Source organism: Myodes glareolus, chromosome 18 (assembly GCF_982192425.1).
Source record: "Myodes glareolus chromosome 18, mMyoGla1.1, whole genome shotgun sequence".
Classification (NCBI taxonomy): Eukaryota; Metazoa; Chordata; class Mammalia; order Rodentia; family Cricetidae; genus Myodes; species Myodes glareolus.
Genome location: NC_142043.1, coordinates 31,884,814 through 31,910,746, shown reverse-complemented (window position 1 = coordinate 31,910,746; position 25,933 = coordinate 31,884,814). Strand labels below are relative to the sequence as shown.

Here is a 25,933-nt window from a genome sequence, read left to right as displayed (position 1 = left end):
GGGTAAGTAGTGGTAACCTATTTAGGTTCTCTGGACTGGGAAATGCTTGACAGAGACAGGCAGTGTATTTTCTATATTATTGTTTTAAGGACTTCAGAACCTCTCTGTTGAGGACAGACATTCCTGGAGGGTGGGAGGGAAACCCTTTTACTGCAGCTCAGAATCACACTAGCGTCTCATGGTTTCTTACAAATGAAAGAAGGGTGGACAGCATGTATGTTGAGGTGGACCAGACTATCCCAGATCACAAGAAGTGATATCTTGAAGCTTGGTTTCTCTCCAAAATGAACCGTAGTTTATCTTACCTCCACAGTAATCCCAATCCAAGATTGCTTAAGGGCAAACTATGCCTATTGTGTCTAATACCTAGTTCCCAAGTAGATTGTTTAAAAACAAGTTCTTTTGCAGTAGACCGAAAGACTCTTTAGGTTTGTCTATATTTATAGCTTATGTTATGCCCATGACTCAGGCATTTTAGCTTGGCAAGTAGAAGTGAGGGCAGGCTAGTGACTGTTCTGTAGGTGTGCCTACCTAGCCTAGCCTTCCAAAGGATCATTTGGCTGTCTCTTGTCATTGTGTACATGTGCAGCAGTGCCATTAGTAAAAACACAGTGGGAATCACATGCATACTTTCATATTGCGCACATAAAGATAATGACACCTTCATACCAAAAATATGATTTTAATGTGTAATTGACATGACAAATTATTGGTAAAATATTTTACATTATATCATTGCAAATATTTGAAATCAATGAATACATTATTCTTATTGTTAAACATCTTAACTAAGAAAAAGACAGATTTAAGTGTTTAACAGTCGTTTGTCTGGTGGTTCTTAGCTTATGTGGAAATTCTTTTTTTTTATACATGAGGTGAGTAAAACTGATTGCATGAAGTTGAATTCCATTTAAATCTCCTGCATTTGAAGCTGAATTTTACCTTTGGAAATGTCCCCAAAAGTAAATATTGTTTATAATGATAGTTTCTAAAAAAAAGCTTCCAGATATCAGACATCAAAGGACACTTAAATGCTTCTACCTCAAGGTTAAATATTTCTGACAATGGAATAGAAAAAAGTAGATAAAAAAAATCACCTTCTAGTATTTGCTGGAAGAGATAAGTAAGTGCTAAGAATAGAAAAACAAAGCAGTAGTGGAATGGCGAGCCACACCTTAGTGAAGGAGAAGCAAGGGGACCTCTGAGTTCAAAGACAGCTGGTCTACTCTGTGAGGTCCCGGCCAGCCAGGACTTCCAACAAGAAAACAACCACAGCTTGTTTAGGTCTAATACATCTAGGCCTTGGCGAAGATGATGGCTACAGTTAGATGAAACTAACTGCACGGTGATGAAGTCAGACATTTCCTGATCTTCATGGCAACCTTTGATGGCAATACCAGGACTCCATTTTAGTCCCTGTCTCTCGCAGAGAAGATGAAACCCATGACTCCAGGATTCTGAGAACCCTGCTTACTTCCTTGTCTGAGCCTCCAGGACTATTCCGGGCTGTCACACACAGGAAGAAGACTTGCAGCCACGACTTCACCGTTACAAACGTTCTACCTGTGTTTTCACCCTTTAAAAGGAGAAGATGAGTGGAGGCACAACCGTCCTTGAGAAGCTGATGTTTACCTCCTGTTTGTAGTGATGAGGGGTGATGTTCATCTGTGCTTGTCATCAGTGCCACAGCCTGGGGAGATTCTCTCCCTCCTCTTAACCAGCCGATCTTGTTGGGGACCCACAGGTCCACTTTTGTCTGATTTCTGTTTGTTTCTTCCAGCTCTTGGTTTTCACATTTTGAAAGAAGGCCCCGCCAAGGGTCTAAGTGTTCCATTGTTATGCATGTGCAGCCAACAGCACTTACATTTCTGTGCTTCTGCCAAGTCCAGACGGTCCGCCTCCCACTTGGGGTTCATAGGTGCATGTGTGCGGATGTGTTTTCCAGATTTGTCACTTTAGATACTCAATGACTTATTTATTTAGATATTTATATTTTCTGTATATTACATATTTGTATGAGATTTTTGGAAAAACTACTTCATTGTGAATGAATTATCTGTCTTTTTGTCTCAGTTACTTATCACACCCATATTCCCCAGTATTGCATTGGTTTAACAGGGTGAAACCCTATAAACTTGGTTATATAAATGTGGGTTTGGAATTGTGATAGTTAATCTTGATTGTCAACTTGACGGACACAAGTCTCTGGGCCTGCCTGGGTGGGAGTGTGTAGATTAGGTTAGCCTGTGCGAATATCTCTGAGGAATTTTCTCTCCTTAGGTTAACTGAGGTGCCACCAGGAATACCTGTGGCAACAGTTCTTGGGCTGAGCAGTGTTTCTTGTTTTGTCTTGTAATTTAGTAATTAGGATTTTTTTTTTATATAAGGACAGTAACCGAGTTGTAGGGAGAAACCTATTTGAGTCCAAGTGTCTAATAGCATTCTTAATTAATTACTTAATTTTGAGACAAAATTTCTCTGTGTAGCAGAGCCCTGGGTGTTCTGGAATTCATATTGTAGATCAAACTGACCTCTAACTCAGAGATCTGCCTGCCCCTGCCTCCCAAGTGCTAGGTTTAAAGGCTTGTGCCACCACCTGGCTTAAAAACATTTTTTAATGTGGGTCTCCATCTGTATCGCCATCCATCGTGGGATGAAGGTTCTCTCTGAATTTGCCATCTTTGCTCACGTTCTCTTTCCTTCTGCTTCTCGTTTGAACCTAGGGAGTTAAGTTCAGTGTTACGATGTGGGTCTCTGTCTCTATCTCCATCCATCGCCCGATGAAGGTTCTATGGTGATAAGCAAAATATTCATCAGTATGGTTATGGGCCTAGGCCGTTTCAGGCACCCTCTCCTCTGTCCAGAGAACAGTCTGGGGATCTCCTTGGACCTGTGATCCCATTTATAATCAAGTCTCCTGTAAACCCTAAGATGACTCCCTTAGTTGAAATATATTCTTCCCTGATCTCATATCCATCCTTCCTCCCTCCCCCCATCCCAGTCCACCTAGCTTTCCCCATTCCTCCCCTACTCCCTCTTCCCTCTCTAACCCTCTCCCCTTCTCTGGGACTTGTTTCCTCTGCATATACTGGATTTTGTGGATCCAGTCCGTCTGGACACTCACCTTCCTGGACCTGGAGGGAGGGGGGAGGAACTTGAACTTCCCACTGGGCAGGAAACCCTGACTGCTCTTAGGGATGGAGAGGGAGGAGGAGAGGGAGTGGGGGGAGTGGGAGGGTGGTGGGAGGAGGGGCGGAAATGGAAACTTTTATAATTTAATAAAATTACAAAAAAAATTTTTTTTAAAGATGAGTTCATCCTGAATTTTATGCACTGGTCAGTTTTGTTAAGGTGATGACCAGGTTTGTTTTGCTGGCACGCAGCACTGTTACATCTTAGCAAAAGGACACTGTCCTTTTACAGCCCAGTATCTTCAGAACATATTCTAATGCAACTGTGCCTGGAGTCACATCCTTCCTGTTTTTGCTACTTATGTAACCCCAGAAAGCTGTTGTACTTCAAGAGCTTTTTTACAGGCTGCTCCAGCAAGTGGGAGGTAACTTAGGTATAGGAAGCACGAGTAAACTATTGGAATTCATAACCTTTACTACTTGTGTTTATGAATGAACCAACTGGTGTATAGTTTGTCTTCTTCCTTTTATATTTATGGCAAATTGGTGATTCAACTAAGACATAAAAAGATCCATTTTCAAGATTCTCTGAGTAGTTAATGAAATCTTTCTTTTTGTATTTGGCAAGATAATGATTATGGATATAATATGAATTTAGTGAACCATTAAAATAGTTTTTAAAAATCTGTGTCTGGAAGAAATGACATGGTGATATAAAAGGTTAGGAATTAAACAGCTTTTATGCTCACTGATTTTGCCTTGTTGAAAACTGAACAGTGGTGACCATGAAGCATCCTCAGAATGAATATTTTCTGTTGTGTTAGCATATGTGCCTCCTATTTAAATTATTCCTAACAAATTTGCAGCTATTCAACAATGAATGAAAAAAGCATGAATTTGAAAGAAAGCTAAGAGGTAGATAGATAGAAGAGGATTTGGAGCAGAGGCAAGGGAAGAGGGAAATGATGTAATTATGTTATACTCTCAAAAATTAAAAAGGCAAAATTGCTGTTACTATTTCTTTTTATCTAACATCAACATGACATATTTATAAAATTGATGCATTTTAAAAATTCATAAAATAAGAATACACAGAGAGTTACCCAGTGTGGTGTCTGCTTTCATTTAGAAGCATTAGATAATGAAGCCGAGAGCTCTCTGCATATAATAGAGATGTGGCTCGCATTTCTGGGTTACCTGCAAGAGTCCCCTTCAGGAGCATCACTTTGGCACTTGTGTAAAAGCCAAAGTTGCTATCTCATGACCTAGTAAGAACTGTAAGGATTTTTATTTTTTGTGGCAACATTGCTTGCTTGTGTTTCGTTTGTGTCTTGATCTTTGTGTTGCTGTCAGTGCTTCACAATAAGAAATAAGAAAACAGAAAAGTCGGTCCTGGAAATACTCCAATGACCTAAGCAATGAAGTTAGTTACTTTTCCCTCTTGGGACCATAAATACCCAACACAACTTCACAGGGAACCTTGATTTCGACCCTGGTTTCAGTGTGTTGGGGAAGGGAAGGTAGAACTCAAGATTCAAGAGCATGTGGGAGAGCTTCTTAGCATCCCGGTGGACCAGGATGCAGAGACCCTGAGTAGGACACAGAGGTGGGAACGTGCAGATATGAGGTGGGGAGGGTGAGGTAGAGAGGTGGGGAGGTGCAGAGGTGAGGTGGGGAGGTGCAGAGGTGAAGTAGGGAGGTGGGGAGGTGCGTATAACCTTCCAGGTCCACACTTAGTGGTGTACAAATTTCAGTCACCACAACTGGGGATTGGGCACCAATATCTTTCCATTTGTTTGCTTAGTGTCTGTGTGTGTGGAGAGCAGAAGACAGCCTTTATTTCACCATTTGGGTCCCAGAGGTTGAGTTCAGGCCTTTGGGCTTGAAGACATTTGCCATTATTCGCTGAGCCATCTCACTGGCCTGAGCCGTGGGTGACATTTTACCTTCAAGCCAGAGCAGAGCTTTTTAAGATTTCTAACTTACATTTAAAATATTCTTTTAAAGTTTACACTTGAAGTTGTTTTATTTCATTAGATTTTCTCCTTTGAAGGTGAATTTGTATCTTGGACATACTCAGGTAACTCAGCTATAAATTCCCCGTGATACTTGACCTTTCTGTCTTCTCCTTTAAGTTGTATCTGTTTTTTTTTTCTTTTTTCCCCAGAAAAACCTAAACCCATCTACTGAGATAAGCCAAGCTCTCACCTTCGCTGGCCTAGATGTAGTCTTGCCAGTTCCTCTCTTCTTTGCTCATTTCTTCACTCTGCTCTTAACTGTGGACCTGATGATGTCCGTTTGCCCCTTGGATTTTCCCATGGTTTCCATTGCCTACAGAGCCTGGGTTCCATGGCCTTCTCATCATTTGTCTGAATGCAGCGACTTACACTTTCCATGCCAGCTGTGCCTGTCATAACCAGCTTACCCAGTACTGAGGATCTGGGGTCCTTGCTTATTGGTCAAGACAGAAGAACCCCTTTTATCATAGATGAGAGGAGAAATCACATTTCTAATATCCATTGCTGTCATTCCCTCCACTGGAGTCCAGTTAGTTGTATGTGGCTAGCGACCTCCTTTCTGTGTTGGGTGCTTGATGTGTATGCTGTACTTGCCCTCTCTGTAGTTTTTATGTTGTAATTCTCCTTTTCATTAGAATTAGTCTGTTGGTGTATTATAATATTTAGAATCATGCATCTTATACAGATGCTTTCCATTTTTGGCAAATATATATTCCCCTACTCCCCTCGCTGGCTTCATCTTTGCTGTGTAGCTCAGATTCCAAGTCCCCTCCACCCACTAGACTGCAGGTGTAGCTGCTGTGCTGTCTGTGTTTCTTCTTTATGTATTCTTTTTAACTCATGGTGCTACATTCATCTGACCAAGACAAGTTCCTATGGTGAAGTAATTATTTGACTGTGTTTTATCAGTAGCCATCTATAATTATATCTGTGTATCGCCGCACCACTACTTGTATATTTGTTAGTTGTTGATTTGAACAGTTCTTTTAGATGATTGGAATCACCATTTTTATTAATGTATTTGGATACTGAGGTTTGCAGGGGTCAAAGGCATGGCCTAGTAAAGAGCCGGGTGATGTCTCCTCTAGACTCACACTGACTGCCGTACCGACTTCTCCTTATTTACTGGTAAAGGATGTAATTGCCCTGTTGTACTGGAATCCATGTTACTTACTTTAATTAGCACTTTGAATAAGCCATAGCATTTACTTTCTCTAGCATTTCTAGTCAAGTTTGGCATTCATAATTTCATTTTACAAGTGAGACTGATGACAAAACAGGATAATTGACTTTTCCAGTTGTATAACTAGTGATGTAAAGCATGAAAGAAGAAAGGTCTTCAGACTTGTAGCCTTGTACTATTTCTATTCCCCTGTGGTGCTTCTTTGTTCTGCTGTAAATTGGGAAAGTAGTTTTTCTATTCCTGTGATTTTACAGAAATATTGGTCTTTCGTGCCCATGTAACAGTGTAAAACAGGAGCTGGGGAGATGTTTAAGTTGGTAAACTCCATGAGGACTGGAGTTCAGATCCCAAGCATCCATATTAAAAAACAAAACAAACAAACAATCACAATGGCCTACTAGGCACTGTGACCACCTGCAATCCCAGCACTTGGAAAGTGGAGACAAGGACTCCCCAGGGTAAGCTGGCTAGCTGGATCTATCATGGAATCCCAAGTTCAGTGAGAGACCCTGCTTTAGCAAATATAGTGGAGAACTATAGATAAAGGCACATGACATTACCTCTGGCCTTCACAACATGTACACACATACTCATGAACACCCTCACACGTGTGAACCTACATGCACATACACTCTACACACATAAACCTGCGAAAACAGTGTAAATCATTAAGATAACAGCTTTGGGTTTCACGTAGCATGATCTCTATGTGCATCATGTTAATATCCTTGGTGGAATATGCCAGAGCAAATGACACATTACTTCACAGAAGAGGAAGGCTTAGGCTTGATGATCTGTCTCTTAGGGCAGTTGCAGCATCCCAACACACTACTAGAGGCTTGTTTCATAATTCATATCTGTTGTTTAATCAATAAAATTAGTCAACTGTGGAAACAGCAGTATCTTAGAGAGCATGTGTGTGGTTCTGCAGGAAAAGTCTGTACCTAGTAGATATGAAATAGAGAGTCTGGAGTTCTTTATGATTAACTTGACTCTTCTCTCCAGCATTTTCTTTAGTTGTGACTGTATAAGTCATGGCTTGACTGTATACATTTTCCTATGAGATATAGCAAACTGAACGCAATGGGATCTTTGGATATGGATAGTAGCTTTTTTCAAGGATATGAAAAGTTACAAAAGATGAATGGCATTAGATAGCATGTATCAACTTGTGTTTCCAGATTGTAAATGACACCACAGAGGCATTTATTGTAGGAAGAGGATGATAGCATCCTGAAGAAATGGAATGAGGAGACGAGTTTGCATTTCACTACATGGCAGACTTGATCCTAATACATTTTTTGTTTCCTCATTTGCTAAGAGTAAATTAGGAGTTCTCCCCAAATGGATGTGAAGATTTAATTAGAGAATGTACATGGAGATTTCTTGCATGCTAAGCACTGTTAAATATTTTAATGAATGCCAACTACTACTATTTATCAGGCCTTTAGCAAAAATGATTTCGATTTGAATCATGTCAGCACTGAAGGTAGGGTATCATCATCTTCATTGGACAGAGAAGGAACATGGCATGCCAGTAGGCAGATGAAATGCCTAGAGATCTGTTGTCAAGGAGTGATTTCTGATTGCAGCTTTCCTTTCATCTTTGTTCTGTTGCAGTGTTTTAATAAGGCTTAAGTAAAAGTGATTTAAGTGTTTACTGTATGGATTATGCTTGTAAGAAGTGAAAGCAGTGCCCTGGGGTAGGAATCAGGAAATCCAGGCTGGCACTATATTGTGTATTTCTTGTAAGTAATTCATTGTATATGACTTATTAAATACATTTGAAGTACTTGGCTTTCTGCTGAGATTCATGTGTGAAGTGTTTTCTTATTATAACTTTGATCTTAGAATAAAAATTCTCTTTGAAGAGATAAAAGTATTTTACAGATCCCATTTTAGTATTTTGTTCTGCTTTGTTTTCCAGTCATTCTTACACTGGCCAAGATTACAGCACCCAGAAGAACACTGGGAAGATTTCCTTAGATCAGATTGATTCGGTAAGCACCAGCCCCTATTAAAGCAGACTTGTTTCAACTAGAGACCCTTGCTGGAAAGATAGGGAGCAATACCATATGCTTCTGATTATTTTTTAGGAAAGTCTCATATTATGTATGTATTTTTTTTTAAATTGGAAGAAAACAAAATTTAAAGTGAAATTGTTTACAATTTTTAAAAAACAACTTGATTACTGGAAAATGGAATTCTTTTAAATAACAATCACTAAGTGCCATTTATGTGTTTACATTTAAATACACACATTTAGAAAAGGAAAAATGATGTATATTAGTTAGCTAGAACCATTATAGCAAAATGTTCTAGGTTGGTGACTTAAGTACCAGACGCGTGAAGCCTAAGCTCTGGGTTTCCTGGGGTCTTTCTCCTTGCTGTGTAGACCTCTGCCTTCCTGTCTCATGAGATGGTTTCCCCACTGTTGGCCTATATAGCCTGGTTCTTTCTCTTCTTTTATGTACAGTAGTCACCTTTTATAATATAATGACACCATGCAACTTAATTGCCTCTTTTAGGGATTTCTTTCCAGTCGAACTCTGGGTACTGGGTTAAAAGTTCAGCATGTAAGTGTGGGTGCAGTTACCCAGAAGCGTTCACTAGCACTAACGGAGGCTTCCAACGCATGAACACATGTTCCTCAGCAAAAGTGCTTTGTTATACTTCAGTCTCCAGAATCTCTCTTTAATTACTGTAGTGTGTGCACTTGATCCCACAAAGAAAAAATAAGCCTGCTATAAATAATCTTTATTTACAACTACCACTTCACTTGCAAAAATTAAAAATATAACAGGATTTTAGTGCTGGAATACAAGAATTACAATAAAGTTACCAGAAACCAATCAGAATATACAGATTATCTCATGGTGAATTATAACCTAGTACTTAACAGTTAATATGCCCAGAATTGTCTCTAAATAGCTATTTCACCTTATGATCTCTTTATTGCTTTTCCATCCTCCCCCGCCCCCAGGATTTCTCTGAAGCTTTGGAGCCTGTCCTGGAACTCACAGATATCTGCCTGACTCTGCCTCCTGAGTACTGGGCTTAAAGGTGTGCACTACCACTGCCAGGCTGCTTTTCCATTTCTCCATGTGTTCACTTTATAATATATATTATATATTAATAGTTGAAGTTAATAATAGTTAATTCCATTCCTGCCTCTAGCCAGGTGTTTCCCCATTCCCCAGCAAGTGTGAACTGTGGGAACACCAAGACCTGTACTTACTGATTTATGCAGTGGATGTAAATTGAGCCCATCCGTTGTGCACCAGTCACTGGCTGTGAAGCAGAATGGAGTATAACAGAATGTCTGTTCCTTCATAGACCTTTGCTGGGTGAAACAGACAACATAGCAAATGAGCATCGTCCTGAAAAATCACTTGGCAGGGCTGTGCCTGAGGCTTAACTTCATTTGGAAGCTCACTGACTCAGTTGCTTTATCCCTATAACACCATGCCATCAGTATTTCTCTTGGTATTTGCTGGTCATGGGCTGCTCCTTCTAGGTTGTTCTATGCTGAAATCTGTATCTGTCAGTGGCACTATTGTCCCCGTGTCTCTCTTCAAATGGGGACTGTATGGAGTTAGTGCCTTTCTTAGAGTACACAACCTCTTCTGAGCCTTCCCTGTTAGGGCTCCAGCTTTCTTAAAGCCCTGGGATCATGACATAGACTGGATTCATCCCCAGATGCTGACCGTTTTTATTTGCACGGCACTGCATCTGTTGTTGCTGCCCTCTGCAGCATCCCTTATCCTGTCTTTACAGTTTCTGTCAGCTCAGTCTCCATTGCCGTCTTACTGTGGCCAACCCTGTGCTCGACTGTCTTCATTTTCAGTCTGTGGACAGCCATTCGGTTCTCTTAAGTGTTCTTCCTGCTTCCATTCCTGCTGCGTATAGCCCCCGTAGAGTGTTGTAGCCTGGGTTCCTATTATCCACACTCGGGTGCTTACGGCCTGCCTTCTACTTTACTGTGGCTCACTCACTGCGTTCTAGTGCTCCATATTCATTCCTTGGCTTACTCACGTGCTCTACTATACCATATTCATTCCTTCTTGGAGTTTTTTATTTTCATTACATGAATGGTATTCTTGGATCCTCACACAAGCAAAATCAAGCTTGGAATCTGTCTTAGGTGAAGTGTGGTTTCCTTGGAGACTCTTCTGTTCCGAGTATTCTCTCTCCCAGTCACACTCGATCCCACTGCTGCTGTGTTCCCAGACTTTGACACCATTTTCACCTTCTTATGTCCATGCCCATTGTCTGCACCACAGTGTAAACTCCAGGAGGGGATCTGTGACCTCTTTCTCTACTGGTAATTGTGAGGGCTGCACACATAATACATGTTCAAATCTTCAATAAATTCTTGGTGGTTGAGAACAGCGAGACTGGGGAATTGTAATAAAGGAAGGAGAGGTAGAAGTGTGTCGTGAGGGACTCCCTGCTGTAACTAAATCACATGAGAGTGGGGCGGGTCCTCCAGACGGTGCCAGCAGAGTGGAAGTGTGTCCAGTGACAAATCAGCCCTCCTGGCTTCTGCGGCTTTTGACTGTGTCCTTATTGCCATCCTCATTATTTAAGTTATTATCTTACTGTGTAACAGGTATAGTAGTCAATGTATTGTTCCTTTGCTTAACTGAGTGAGCTGTTTTCTAAAATACTGAATAGAATCTGTTCTATCATATATTAATGAAAAGCTAGCAGGCGCTGGGGATGGTGTGGGCATACACTAAGGACATTGAACATGCACTTTTTCTTTTTAATTAAGAAAGAACCAGAGTGTTATGTGAAAATGAGCCAAAAGGCTTTCTGTTCGTTCCCCACAGAAAAAGATACAGGTCTGTGTGGTGGTAAGTGTTGAGGATAGAATTTAGTTGTTCTTTACGGAGAGACACTAGATGGTCACTAGAGGGAGCAGCAAAATCAAACAAAGCAAGGCCTGGTCCTCCTTCCGTGGTGAGCTGGCAGGTGTGCCCTGGTGAGAACTCACATCCTAGGAGGAAGGATGCATTTGAGGGAGTTAGGGGAAACGAGGTTGAGACTGTGACTGAAAAAAGAGCTGAATTTAAAAACAAGCAAAGATACTTTGTTTTTCACACTAAAATGTTAAAACCTACATTTTTAAACTATTGGTTAAACGTTTATTTGATTTTCTCTTGAAATCGTTTCTCTTAATTTCATATTCTCCTTTATGTCTAGTTTGTTATGAATCAATTTGGTACTTTGCAGTTATATTTTCAGATATTTTTCTTAGAAAAATGGAATATTATGTCCACATAAACCCTCCAAGCATATTCAGAGTAGTTTTGTTTGTAATAAAAAGGTGGAAAGGACATAATGCTGTCCCGTGAGCAGATGGCTAAACAAACTGCAGCATATTCAAGGTCTAGACTGTGCTTGTCATTGACGTTCCCGAAGTTGTCACAGGAGAACCTCGAACCAAGTGTGAGGAACTAGCCAGAAGCCAGTTCTCAAACATGGAACACTATTCTTTATCCCAATTACATCAAATTTGCAACCCCAGCAGATATAATAGGGGACCTAGTATATCTTCACCATTGCCTAAACTTTCTTTTTTTCTTGTAGCTTTCTACCAAATCCTTCCCACCTTGCATGCGTCAATTGCACAAGGCTTTGAGGGAAAATCACCATCTTCGTCATGGAGGCCGGATGCAGTATGGCCTATTCTTGAAGGGCATTGGCCTAACTTTGGAACAAGCACTGCAGTTCTGGAAGCAAGAGTTTATCAGAGGAAAGATGGATCCAGACAAGGTAACACTGAAAATATAGAGCAATAGCAAAAGTCTGTTTTTAAAGTACGCACTGAAACAGCTGAAAAGCATAAAAGATGCACATGTCTTAGTTTATGTAAAAAGAAATTCACATGTTATTCTAGCAAATGCCAAACAAAAGCTTGGGAAAGGTATCTTCTTAAGTAAGCATGTCATCAGTGGACTGAACTTGCTTCCCGAGTTATGTTTCTAGAAGGATGTATATATACAACATAGCACACACACACACACACACTACCATTAGGTCAAGGCAGTTAAAATATTCTTTCAGCCTGTGTTCAGTTCCTGGAAGCTTCTCAATAGCAGTCACTATGAACCCTTGGAGCTGCTTTTAATCCATCTGTAGCATCATGTTCTTAGGCCCATTTCTCAGTTCTTCTTTCCTACTAATCTCAGATGATAAGATTTTTGTCTCCAAATGTGGTTTTTGTCTCTTTTACATCATGCACTATATAAGGAAAAAAAGTTTGTGTTGTTTATTTCTTAATTTGTTTCTTTTGGAAAAGAGGTTAATAGGAAATGAAGAGTGTTCATATAAGTAAATATCATGTTATCTCATATTAGCTTTCCAAGGCTGCTGTAACAAAATTCCAAGTGGCTTAAGCAACAGATACTTAGTTTCTTGTGGTTCTGGAATCTGGAAATCCCAATCAGGGTTTTGGCAGATGTTGCTTCTTCTGAGGCCTGACCCATGCCTTGAGGTTTGGCCTATTCATGCAGTCTTTTCTCTGTGTGAGTACCACTGCCACCCCCGCTGCTGCAAGGACTCCAGTTGCACTGTGTCAACTACACACGTAGCATCTTACTGCACCTTGCTTCCCCTTCTTAAAGACACTCTTGGAATACAGTCGCACTTGGGATTAAAGCTTCAAAATAGGAATTTTAGGGTAGCATTCCTCAGTATATAACATGTCTCTCGTTTATACTTTATTTAAGAATCTGACTATGTGTTTGTGTGTGTGTGGAGGGGGATGGGTGTGTGTGCATGCGCCAGAGGTTGAGGTCATGTGTCCCCTCTGTTGCTTCCACATTAGTTTTGAAACAAGGTCTTTCGCTGAACCTAGGGCTTGCCATGTCAGCTTGACTGGCTAGCCAGTGAGTTGGGATCTTCCTGTGTCCCTCCCTGTAGCACTGAGTTTACAGACACACACCACCGTGCCCAGCTTTTATGTGGTCTCCATGCTGTGCATTGAACGTGATCACTGATCATCTCGCTAGCCCCTAGACTTTTTTAATATTGTGAAAAGTTCTTATCCATCTTGCAGACTTGTTTTAAAAACTGCCTTCCTGAGAACTGCCTAGGGACTTTTAAATATATGACTCAATAAAACTTTCTTTGAACAGTTTAGAATATTTTTTATACTCCTATTATGTTTGTTTTCTTTTAAAGTATTCTAACTATGGAAAGTATGAAAGCTGCAGAAAAATTTACTTGTTTTCCTTCTCCCATTAAGAAATATTTAGTGTTTAGGCACTCTTTATAGTTCAGGTAGCTAACTACTGCTCTACCCCACCCCACTATAAAACTTTTATGGTTTTCCGTGTTATTAACTAATCTTTGAAAGGTGATTTGAATTTGTTGCATAATATTGTAGCATTTAAAAATGATATAATTTCAGGTTTTAGACATTGGGTTGTCTGTGTGTGCCATGCATGTGTACACGTGTTTTATTCATGTGGAGGCCCAAGGTTGATGTTGGTGTCTTTATTATGCTCCACCTTCCTTTATGAGACAGGTTTTCTCATGAACCTAGAGCTGGCTTTTTCAGTTTGTCTGGGCAGAGAGACTCTGTCCCCTACCACTCTAACACTGGGATTGCAGGCATTCACTAACTATACCCAACTTAAAAATATAGTGTGTATGTGATTTGTGTGTGTGTGGTGTGTGTGTGGGGTGTGTATGTGTGTGTGTGTATGCTGTGTGTGTGTATGTATGCTGTGTGTATGTGTATGGGTTGTGTGCTATGTGGTGTGTGGTATGTGTGGTGTGTATATGTGTATCTGTGTGTGCTCGTGTGCATGTGGGTTGTGTGCTATGTGGTGTGTGGTATGTGTGGTGTGTATATGTGTATCTGTGTGTGCACGTGTGCATGTGGGTTGTGTGCTATGGTGTGTGTGGTATGTGTCATAGCACACATGTGGAAGTGAGAAAACAACTGTGATCAACCTGAGATTGTGAGGCTGTGGGACAGTGCCCTGTACCTGCTGAGACATGCTGACCAGACTGCTTAGTGAACAAAGGAAGGGCAAGTGTTTTATTGATTTCTTACGGTGGGTTAATCTGGTACTTTCCCCTGGCCATGGACACAATTTCAAAAGGATTTTGCCTCCTTGTGAACCAGCATCCTGACTCTGAGGTTTGCATTCTTTTGTGGTTCGCATAATCCAGACATACCAAACCCTGCTCTTGACACTGTAACCTTGTGAAAATGTTCTTACACTGTGGCTTGACCCAACTCTTACCACAGGGCTGAAGGGCTTCCAGTGGTTGAGCTTCTGTCCTCTACATGTAAAGCTTTTAGAGGTACCAGGGACCGGTCTCAGAGTTAGTTTGCCTTTTGGTCACCCTGTCTGGTATTTGAGAAGGTCCATGTAGCAGCAGCAGCAGCAGCACTGTAAAGTTTATTTTGAACCCATTTGTTTAGTGTTTTTCTTACGAGATTTTTCTTCGCACAATTTAAAATTCAGTGTAAAAAGAAATTAGTGGATAATTTTTAATTTTCGCTATAAGAAGATGAGAGTTTATATTCTCATTAGCTTATTGATTATAGCAAATGTACTATTTTGACTAAGATTGTATTGCACTTAGGTTCTGTTGCTATACAATCTGCACTTGTAAACAAATGGTCATGTTTTTCTCAGTGTTCTCTTTTCTTACATATATGAAGTATAATCAACTATGGTATGTTAAATTGTGATACTCTTTTCAATCTAACAGAGCTTTTTGTTAGTCTGAAGAGGTGCAGAAAGGGTTGGCTTACAGTGCTCTCCCAGTACTTTGTTGGATGGATATGGAGAATGTTCTAACAGAAACTTTAATGAGTGTTGTGCTGGCTAGTTTTATGTCAGTTTGAAACAAGCTGGGGTCATCTGAAGGGAGGGAACCTCAATTGAGAAATGCCTCTGTTAGAGGAGGTCCAATCCAGAAAACGAGCCATCTCGTTTTCCTCATCTCGAACATCCTATCTGTTTCTCAAAACCAGGCGATAGTGTAACTGGGCAGCATGTTTGGGGGCTGAGTATGCGCAAACTCCAGGCTGCTGCACACCACCCTCTTGGCCCTGCTCAGCAGTGACATGTCCCCGTCCTCTGTAGCCTTCTCTCACACCTGCCACCACCATTGCACACTGCTCTATTCCTCCACCTTTCCCACCTCTCCAATGCATACTTGTCTGTCGTATTGACATTGCGTGCTGCAATGTGTCACACACACACACAATATATATATATTTATATATCCCAAACAACTTTACATGCAAATATTCATTGCATGAGGCTTTGGTCTGGTTCAAATTTTCTGGTTTCTGAAGCACCATAAATATTGAACCATTGCCTAGACTCTGCTCGTATATTCTGTTGTTGCCCATAGTCAGGGTGATGTTGCAACTAGGCAGGGCATCAGGGGCAAGTTCCATGCAAATTCCAGGCTGCTGCAGCTCCTGGCTCCCACACACCTCCCTGCTCTTGATGTCAGCCACCCTGAGGCTTGTCCGATTTGACCTTTGTGCTTGTAGCCTATGGGCTGCACCACTGTCCTGTGCTCTCCCTCTCTCAGCAAGACAGGTAGAGCAGGCTGCAGCCACAGTGGTTCCAAGTGAGCCTAGGACAGGCACTATTCAGTAATAACTTATTTCTGCAGAAGCTCCAGGCTGCTGCACACCACCCTGTCCTTGGTGCCAGGTGTTGGGTACAACTGTTGTGCTTGTTGACTGTGGGCAGTGAGTGCTGCAGGTTCCATGCTCGGAGCAGATGCCAGGCCTAAGGCTGGCTCTATTCAGTATTGACCTGTTTCTACAGGGGCTCTAGGCCATCTTCCTATTGTTGGTACTGGCCACCTAAGGGCTCCTCAGACATGACCTTTGTGATTGCAGCCTATTGGTTGAGACATGGCATAGATATATAGATATGGAATCTATAGGAAGGCATAGATTCATCATTCTCCGCCGTACATGGCTCTATGCTGCCATCTTTCTTTGCAGTTTCATGAGTCCACTTTTTAAAGCATCTTCCCATAAGACTTGCCTTTTTAAAAAGTTGTTCCAGAGCTATTTGAGGCTCTACAGATGCCTTTTCCTTATCTGCATCACCCTCAGGAGCCTCCATGGGTCTCTCAAACTCCTTGGAGCTCCGAGGTGCCTGCTGTTGGCTGTCACCAATTTTTCCTCCCTTTTTCTCAAACTTGTATTTAAAGTGTGGAAAAAAAAATCCCTGAAATGTTTGTTTACTTGGAACTTGGTTATTAAATCGCTCAGTCACTAGAATTAAAGTGAACTGTGTAATTATAAAGAATTCACGGCACAGTACCCTTTCATCCAGATTGCTTATATTGGTGGGCCTGTCAGTTGCCTTCTGTTTCAGCCAGACATTAAGCACAACATAGCACATTTAATGGCTGCAATTTTTGGTCCTTGCACGCCGTATTCAGGGTCAACTACATTCTGTTGTAACTGAGTCAAGGGACATTTAGAACTATTTAAAAAGCTTATCTTTTGTCCCAAAATTTAGCAGGCAGTGACATAGGTTAGACTTGAGTTGTTCAACTTATTACCAAAGAAGAAAATATTTTTACTCATGAGGTGTGACTATACATATCGAGATCTGGGAACAGGGCCTATAGTTTGTGTCTTCAAACCTTCCACATGAAGCTGATGTTCACTAAAGATTGAGAAAAATTGTTTTGTGACGACCCTTAAAAAATTCAAGTTCCTAACTGGCTTATCTGTACCGCCTGCCTGTACTACGCTACTACGGTACTACTGCATTGTGGTGCCTGCACTACATGACCATTCACAAGTTGGGCAAGGGCCTGGAGACTGAAACACACAGAGACATACAGACAGAGACAAGGGTCATCCCTGAAACAGGAATGTGCAAGAATGCCCCCTTTATTATGTACCAGAGCTGCTTATATAAGGATCCTTAATTGATAGCCACGCCCCAGCCAGACCCACCAGAACCACTCCCCTGCCATCAGGAACTCCCAAGGGTCTCCTGCTCAGAGCAGCTGCAAGCATAACACATTGTTTACAAGATATTCAGGATCTGGGGGTTCACAGCTCCCAACACTAATCCAACAAATAGACACTGCACGTCTTCAGCTCTTCCTTGTTCTTCCATCTTCCTGTGTAGGCAATTTAGGCTTAGTGATCCATTCTTTGTCAATAATCCATGCATATATTTAAAGGCCCGCTACATGCCAGGGCCTAGAAATGCTAAATGAATATGTACAGCAGAGTGTCTCAGCTAATGTACTGCTAATGAATCTCCAATATACTCCAGTATTGATCCCATGAACCTTCGGGGAAGCTAGGCCAGACCTGAGTACTCATAGCTCGTTCCCTTTGATTGTAAATAGTGCTTTCTTTTTCCTCTAGAATATTTCCTAAGCATCATTTTATATGTGCTAAGTGACATGAAAGGGGTTGAGAAGTACCGTCAGAGAATGCAGGCTTGGGCGAGAGCATATTTTTTCTGCTCTATACAAGTTATATAACTATATGAGGGTTCTCTAGTGGGAAAGAACAGATAGAACGAATAGGTATTAAAAGGGAATATGTCAGATTGGCTTGTACAGTACTGTCTGGGTAATCCCAACAGTGGCTGTCTCATTCTGGAGAGGCTGATAACCTAGTAGTTGTTAGATCCCAAGGCTTTATGCTTCAGAAGCCCTAATCTGGTGCTGAGGGCCTAGAGGATTCCCAGAGAACCTTTGGTTTTCAGTCCACATTGGGAGACTAAAAATCAGGGTTCTCATACTAGCAAAAGAATACCACAGCCGTAGCAACAACAGCAACAAGGTAGATGAACTTGCTAGCCAGAGTCAAAGTAAGTGGATATTAAAAGCTTTCTTTTTCTTAGACTTCCTTTTATCTGTATTGCTATTACAAGATGCCACCCACATTTAGGTTGGGTCTTCCAGCTTTGAATAACTTGACCAAGACAGTTCCTCACAGTCTAACACTTTGCTGCCTGTTTCCCTCTTTCTTACTCCCTTCAGTTTTGCAGCAGCCGAACACTGAGGTCCTTGTATAGCATGTGCATTAAGTTAGCTGCTGCTGAGTGTCTGTGGTCTGTTCAGACCCCTTGTTGGATGTGAGGAAGACAGCCTCAGTTCCTGTCCCTGAGATCATCGTGTGGGAGGGGGAGGTGTTCGCAAAGGAATTAACCAATGTTTTAAAAAAGGCTAAGTGCAGAGTTGCCATTTGACCATTTACTGATGCCTGTATTTGGCAGGCAGTATGGTTGTTAGTGTGTATTTGATTGTCTCATCCTTAAAACAGTCCTCAAGAGAAATGTGACTGAAATGTATTTTCCTAATTCCATAAGGTTGTCTTCAACAGTGTCTTATGGCCTTAGAACAGAGAAGACAAAGTGAGCACATTCGGGTTTAGAGAAGCAAAGCAGGGTGATTCTGACTCAGTTCAAACTCAGGCTGTCACTCCGGGAAAACATGAAGAGCGCAGTCAGTTTTAGGCAGGAACATGGCACGCCGCTAAACCTGGCTAGGTGGTGTTCTAAATGCTGTGTATTTCCTAGTCTCTGGAAAGTTGACTGTGCTGTGAAAACCGTCAAACGCGACACCACTTTGAATAGACCAGAATGTCAGTGAATGACGACTCATGGCCTAATCTCAACTTCTACTTTGTTGAGACCTAGACCTACCTGGCAAGCCAGCAGCAGCACACTTGTATGGGTAGGCTTGACTAGATTGGGGTGAGATGACGCCTTCACTGCCTTCCCCCACCATAGGTCGCACCAGTCCCTGGGGATCCTGCATTGTATAAAAGGAAGATGAGTTGATCATAAGCATTCCACACTCTCTGCTTCTTGGCTGTGGATGTGCTGTGACAGCTGTCTCAAGTTCCGCTGCTTGACTCCCTACCATGGGAGACTGTAACCTCAAACCGCATCGGAATAAACCTGTTCTCTTTAGTTGCCTTTGATGGTGCAGTTTACTGGAGCAGGACAAGAAACTAAAACTCAGGCAGTGATTATCCGCTAAGGGTTAAAGAGAAGTAATAGTGTGCATGAAGTAAGTGTACATATTTGCTCCTGTGACCTAAAGTGGTACTTGTCATGTCGAAGTCTTGATCGCTGCCCTGCTCTGCAATCTTTCACACATTCACCTTAAAAGACCTAGAAACCTAACTTGTTGAAAACCCTCACATAGTTGATTGGCTGCTTACATTTTAGTTTTTCTTTAGAAGAAAATTTCATTTTATTTGAATGTTCATGGTGGTGATATAAGGAAGTAATTTGAATGGAATAGATAAAAGTTCTGCAAAGTAACCCAAGCCACTGTAGTTGGACCTCAGTCTTTAAAGGTACTCTTAGGAGTTACAAGTTGCCTGGATTGCATTCTTACGTTTTTTCATTCTCTTCTACTCTAGTGTTGCGATCAGGCCTAGGGTCTCGTACATGTTGGGCAGTCACTTTGCTTCTGAGCAGTATGCCCAGCCCTTCTGTTTTAGAATATAATAGAGATGTGTATGTAGGAAAGGTTTGCTCCATCTCTTCTGTGTTACTTAGAACTGATTCTGCATAGCCTGATATGAGAATATTAAACTCACTTCAGCAGCTTGGGCTTGTTTTAGGAACAATCAAGAAACTTGCCAGTCACATAGAATTAAACAAGGTACCAAGTGTTAGTATCTTTCTCCTAACACTGTTCCATTGAATACTAGGTCTGGTAAAGCCACTAACTTTCGTTTCCTCTGGCAAATAATTTACAATTCCTTTTTTTTTCTTCCTTTCATTGAAAATATTTTTTGTCACAAATATATCCTGATTACTGTTTCCCCTCCCTCTGCTCCTTCCAGTTCTTCCCCACCCTCTTCCCTTCTGGATCCACCCCCTTTCTGTCTCTCATTAGAAAACAAGCAGGCTTCTAAAGGTTAATTAAAACAGAACAGAACAGAGCAGAATAGAATAAGACAAAAGAAAAAAAAAACTATCACATTGGAATAGGACAAAACTGAAAAATAGAAGAGCTGAAGAAAAGGCACAAGAAACAGAGATACAGAGATGCACTCCTTCGCATACTTAGGAGTTCATAGAAACACCAAACTAGAAGCCATAATATATACTGGAAGGACATATAGGGGAAAAAAGAAAAAAGATAGATAAACTAACAATTAAAAATGAGATAAAAGTAAAACAAAACAAAACAAAAAAAGCCCAGATGTGGTCTTATAAGGAACCTCCAAAGATTCTATTGAGTTCACTTTCTGCTGGCCTCTACTGCTGGGCACGCAGCCTACCCTTAGGAGTAGTTTGTTTCCCCAGCTCTCTTGGAGAAACTAAATTTTCCCAATTGGAAATACCTTCTAGGTTAGGGATTGGGGCATATGTTCATTTCTCCATTCAGGTGTAGGACTCCATCTACTGCAGACCCATGCGGGTCCTGTGCGTGAAGCAGCAATCTCTGTGAATTCATATGTGCATTGATCCTGTTGATTTAGAAAGGCCTGTCTTCTCGGTGTCCTCCTTCTTCTCTGGCTCTTACATTCCTTCTGTCTCTTCTGACCTCTGAGGGGAGGGGTTTGATGGAGACATCACTTTTAGAATTGAGTGTTCCAAGGACCCTCACTCTCTGCATATTGTCTGGCTGTGGGTCTCTGCATTTGCTTCTATCTGCCATAGCAGGAAGCTTCTCTGGTGATGACTGAACAAGGCCCTGATCTATGTGTTTAGCAGAATGTCATTAGGAGTCATTTTACAGCAATGTTCTCCAAGTAAACATTAGTATTTGGTTTTATTTTAGGTCTCTGGGCTATCTGGTTTCAGGTTCTTAGCCACCCAAGCAGTGTTGGACGTGGGTTCCATCTTGGGGAGTGGGCCTTAAGTTAAATCAATCATTGGTTAGTTAGTCCTACAAGCTGTGTACCTTATTGCCCTAGCATATCTAGCAGACAGGACAGCATTATAGGTCAGAGGGTTTGTGACTGGCTCGGTAGCATGCAGAGTACCTCCCTGTACCACAGACACTAGTACATAGGGGTGAAGGCTCTGAGTAGGCACCAGTTTGACTTTCCCATTCTCAGTGAGTTGTGTAGGTGTTGTTTTCAGTAACAGGGCATTGTTGTCCATTTGTGGAGAGTAACCAGTAGTCTTGACAACAGCCTGGGTTGTTTGGGGGTCCCAAAGGGACCTCTTTTGGCCAACATCTCAATTAGATATAAACCATTCCTGATACTGGAACCTTTATTTGTGACAAGAAATATCCAATTTGGGCTCTATCTTCCTTATAATTTGACAATTTCATTCAAATTGCCTTCTTACACACACACACACACACACACACTCACTCACACACACACACACTCACACACACACACTCACACACACACACTCACACACACACACTCACACACTCACACACACACACTCACACACACACACACTCACTCACACACTCACACACACACACTCACACACACACACTCACACACACACACTCACACACACACACACTCACACACACACACACACACACACACACACACACACACACACACACGAGCTTCTACTACATTCGGTTTCCGTACTACTCAAGCAGCCCTTCATTTTAGCGCTCTCTCTCTCCTTGTGTTTCCTCCCTTGTCCCCTCTACCCACTTGATCCTCCTATTCCAGTTCCCCCATCCCTCATCCATAATTATCTATTCTGTCTCCCCTCCTCAATGCCTTAAAAAAATCAAACAAAAACCAGGTACCTTTAACTTATTTATTTTATTCATACATTCTGGGGGTTTAATTCATTACCTTATGCATGCTAGGCAAGCCCTTTACAACTGAGCTATGATGCACCCTAACCCAAGATTCCAACTTCAGTCATTTATTCATGCCAGTGGTACCCTGGGTTAGACTGATGAGGAAATGGAACTGCAGCTAACTCTTAAGTGGAAGTCAGTCTTGCTAATGTACCTGATGCTCTTAGGAAAAGATGGTGGTGAATATATAGCTTCTTAAAAAAAATCTGTTTAAGATTTCGTGGAGTATTTCTTTTTATTACTTTTATATATTTATTAAAAATCACCATCATATATGTATATATAAATATATACACATAAACATATTACTGTTACATAAAGACATTTCAAAAAGTTATTTACTGTAAGTTGAGTATATTCTCTTTGTAACTTTATCCTTCCCATTTTCACCCTCCTCCCTCCTATTAGCCCCCCGTGTTTTCCTAGTTTTGTGTTCATGTAATATATGCAAACATAATTTGTCTTTATATAAAATCTACGATTTTCTCAAATTTGCATCTGTTTCTTGAAAATTACATAAATTTATCCATTAGTTGAAAGCCAGGTAGACTGGGATCCATAAGACCAGATGGGGAGGGGTGTGGAGGAAGCGGGAGGGAGAAAATGGGAGGGAGGGAGAGAATATGAATCCGAATGTGAATATGCAGAGAATATGGAATACAAAGTCCTTACTATTTCATTATAACTCTTGAATTACCTTTCAGTTAATTATAAGCTCTTTAAGAGGCACAGACATTTTGATTTTATATTCAAGTAACATTTATTGAGTACTCAGATGTTTTTCATAGTTTAACAAACACAAGTCTTTTGAATAGGGCAGTGCGGCTTGATTTGGATGGCAGCATAGTGTAGTTGGGGGAATGTGAACTTTGGAATCAAATGAGAGCTCAGATTCATCTGCTCATTATAATCTGTGTGCCTTTATATAAGTCTGCTCTCAGCTTCAGTTTCTCTTGCCTTGGGTAAGGATAATGGTGGAATTTATATGGTGATTGTATATGATAATATTCTTCCTATACCACCTATTAACAGTGTGTGTTATTTAGCAGAGAATCTAAATTGCTTGCCCCTAAGTTCCCATTTAATGTGGAGTAGAATGTGGTGATAACAGCATGAGAGCAAGCTCAAGAACGAAATAGTATGTTCACCCAGGGGACTCAGGGCTTCCTGGGGAAGTTAGTATTTGAATTGAGTCCTGAATGATGGTAGTTGTGAGCATTAGAATTGGGTGACAGTGTTTCCTGAACCGTGGTATGTTTCTATTATAAAGGCTGTTGGTAACATCACAAAGGATCTTGTAAATTGTGTTTTGGCTAAAGACATAAAATCATTACTCAAGTGGATGATTCTTCTGTTCAATCTTTGCAGAAGCTGGATGTTATTAAATCTCAGTGAAAGCATTCCTGCTGGGTGCTAAGAAATTCCATGTGGGCTTCTTTGCTTTGCAGTCATCTGTAATGGGGGATGGAAAGTAATTCTTTGAGACAGTGAGCTTCTTCTTAAAGCATCAAATGCCCAAGGAAGGTTGGTGTTTTTCTTGTTGCAGCGAATTCATAGTCCTGACTTGGCTGTGTGTCAGTGTTCTTGTTTGCTTTTAGTCTACAAGTTGTACCTTTCTCAGAAGTGTATCTAAAGAGCTACTTAGATTATGGTCCCTTCTGAGGGGCTTTACAGAAGCCATCTTTTTCACTGGTAGCAAAGGTAGGTTTACTGAGTGATGATAAACTGAAGAGCTGGGTCAGCAGAGTTCCTAGGACACTTGATGGACAGATCCTAGATGATACAGATACGCTGGTGCTCAGTATCTCTGGGCAGAGCAGCACTGTTCTTGGATAGTTGAGGTTTCCGGGGCATGGTTCAGGTCTTGATATTCGTTATTTATGTTCTGAATCATATAAATGTAGTTCACAGATCATCTCAGGCTTCTAAACCTGAGCTCCTGGTCTGTGGTGCAGATCACCCGCTGTGTTTTTTCCAAGTTTATCTCAGGGAATGGCAACTCCATTGTTTTGATGGGTTCATACTTCAACCTTGAAGTTTTCAGACCATGCCTTTCTTTTAGACCTGTGCAATCAGAAGTGTGAGTGATCTGACCTAACCTGAGACGTGTACCACTGCTCTTTTGATATGGAGCATTTCCCACTTGCTATTGGGAGGTGGTGAAGGCTTCGGACTTGTTAGCAGGAGGTCTTCAGGCCCTGGAGGAGGATAGTGGGAAGCTGCCCATTCCTCCTCTTGGTAGCATTGCTCCTTCAGTGCACTGAAGCCCCAGGAGCAGGATGCATTGGTGAGTGCATCACTGACTGGAGCATTCAGACTCTGAACCAAAAGAAGCCTCGCTGTTGGCTGATAATCTCAGGTATTTGCTGTGGCAATGAAAAGCTGACCAGCACAATTACTGTTCCTTCAGTCCCTACAGCCACAGTGCTAGCCTACCCTGTCACTGTCCTCCAGACCATGGTGATAGCTTCATGGCTGAATTGTGGCCTCCTGTCCCAGGGGACTTTATCGGTGTCAGCAGAAGCAGAGAAGTAGAAAGGCTACCACAGGCTGCTCATTTTCCTAACAGGAAGTTTATAATTTCTACAAGTCCTGGCACTCCACCTTTAATAACGTTCTCCCCAACATCCTGCCCCAAATTTTGAGGGAGGTAATTATTTCCATGATGCATAATCCATCGATAATGCTATCAGAGCATTCCATTAGCGCAGCTGATTTGAGTAGAGCGGCTTCTGGTTGGAATTTGTCTTATATATCCTAGATACATTACTAATGCCAAAATAATGAGAATATAATGAAATGCACTCACTACCAAATAACTGATCATAATTCCATAGTTTTAATGATTTATAGGACACTTCAGAATTGGGAAGTGCTTCAGGCTTATCACTAGGAACGTCGGTTATCATTGCGCAGGGAAGGATTACTGGTTATAGAGACTTCAAGTCGAGTTAGTATCCAAAAAAAAAGCCTTTGTCTTCAAAACAAAAAAGATACAGTTTGTTAAACATATCTAGTTACTTTTCCCTCAGAAATTTGTGACAAAAATCTCACGCATATTCAGATAATGGATTTGTTTTAGAGTAGTGATGTCTGACAGATTGGCTTTATTTAACACTTGTTCAAAGTAAAGTTCAGCCATTGAGTTCTGCAAACATTTTATTTTATGTTAACTTTTAAATTTTATGTTTATTTCCTGACCATGTAGACATGAGGCTCTGATTTAGTGACAAGTATAATATACTAATGCGAATGTCTTTGGGATATAATTATGTAGATTTAAAGGAGTGAGTAGTTTTAATTATGCCCTTTAGCTAGTGAGCTTGCATATTAAATCCATCCATGTCTTTATGTTTTCCTCTGCAACTTTGCTTTTCTCAGTCCCCAACTTGCTAATCAACTCACAGGTATAACCCAGAGTTATATAAGTTAAGCCAAAGGCTGTCAAAGAATCTGTTAAATTACTAGCTCAAAACATATCTAAGTTTAGGTTTGGAAAAGAAAATGGCTCCTGGGGCTACAGTGTTCTTGGCCAGACTTAAGAGGAGGGAACTTGCAGTGTGGTGTTTACCTTGCTCCCAAGTAAGAAACATCCCTTGATTGTAATATGTTGAAGCCAGATGATACATTCCTTCCCTCAAGTTATTTTATTAAAGTTGGGGAATTTGAAATAAAATAATGGTATTTCAGAATTATAATTTTTATTTTTGATTTTTTTCTACCTCTTTACTGTTTTGACTTTGTTTTCTCTCACATGGACTCTCAGAAACTATGAAATGATTTGTCCATGTTAGGAGAAAATTAGGAAA

At 41.1% G+C, this 25,933-nt stretch overlaps 1 protein-coding gene across 2 annotated transcripts in view; it reads left to right on the top strand.

Annotated features, from left to right (window-relative positions):
• Positions 1-25,933, top strand: part of Prim2 (DNA primase subunit 2) — a 207,820-nt gene that overhangs the window by 130,904 nt on the left and 50,983 nt on the right. For both annotated transcript variants that reach the window (XM_087898051.1, XM_087898050.1), the window contains 2 exons: positions 8,260-8,332; positions 11,928-12,113. In XM_087898051.1, the coding sequence (XP_087754177.1) occupies positions 8,260-8,332; positions 11,928-12,113 (259 nt within the window). The remainder of the gene's footprint in view (positions 1-8,259; positions 8,333-11,927; positions 12,114-25,933) is intronic.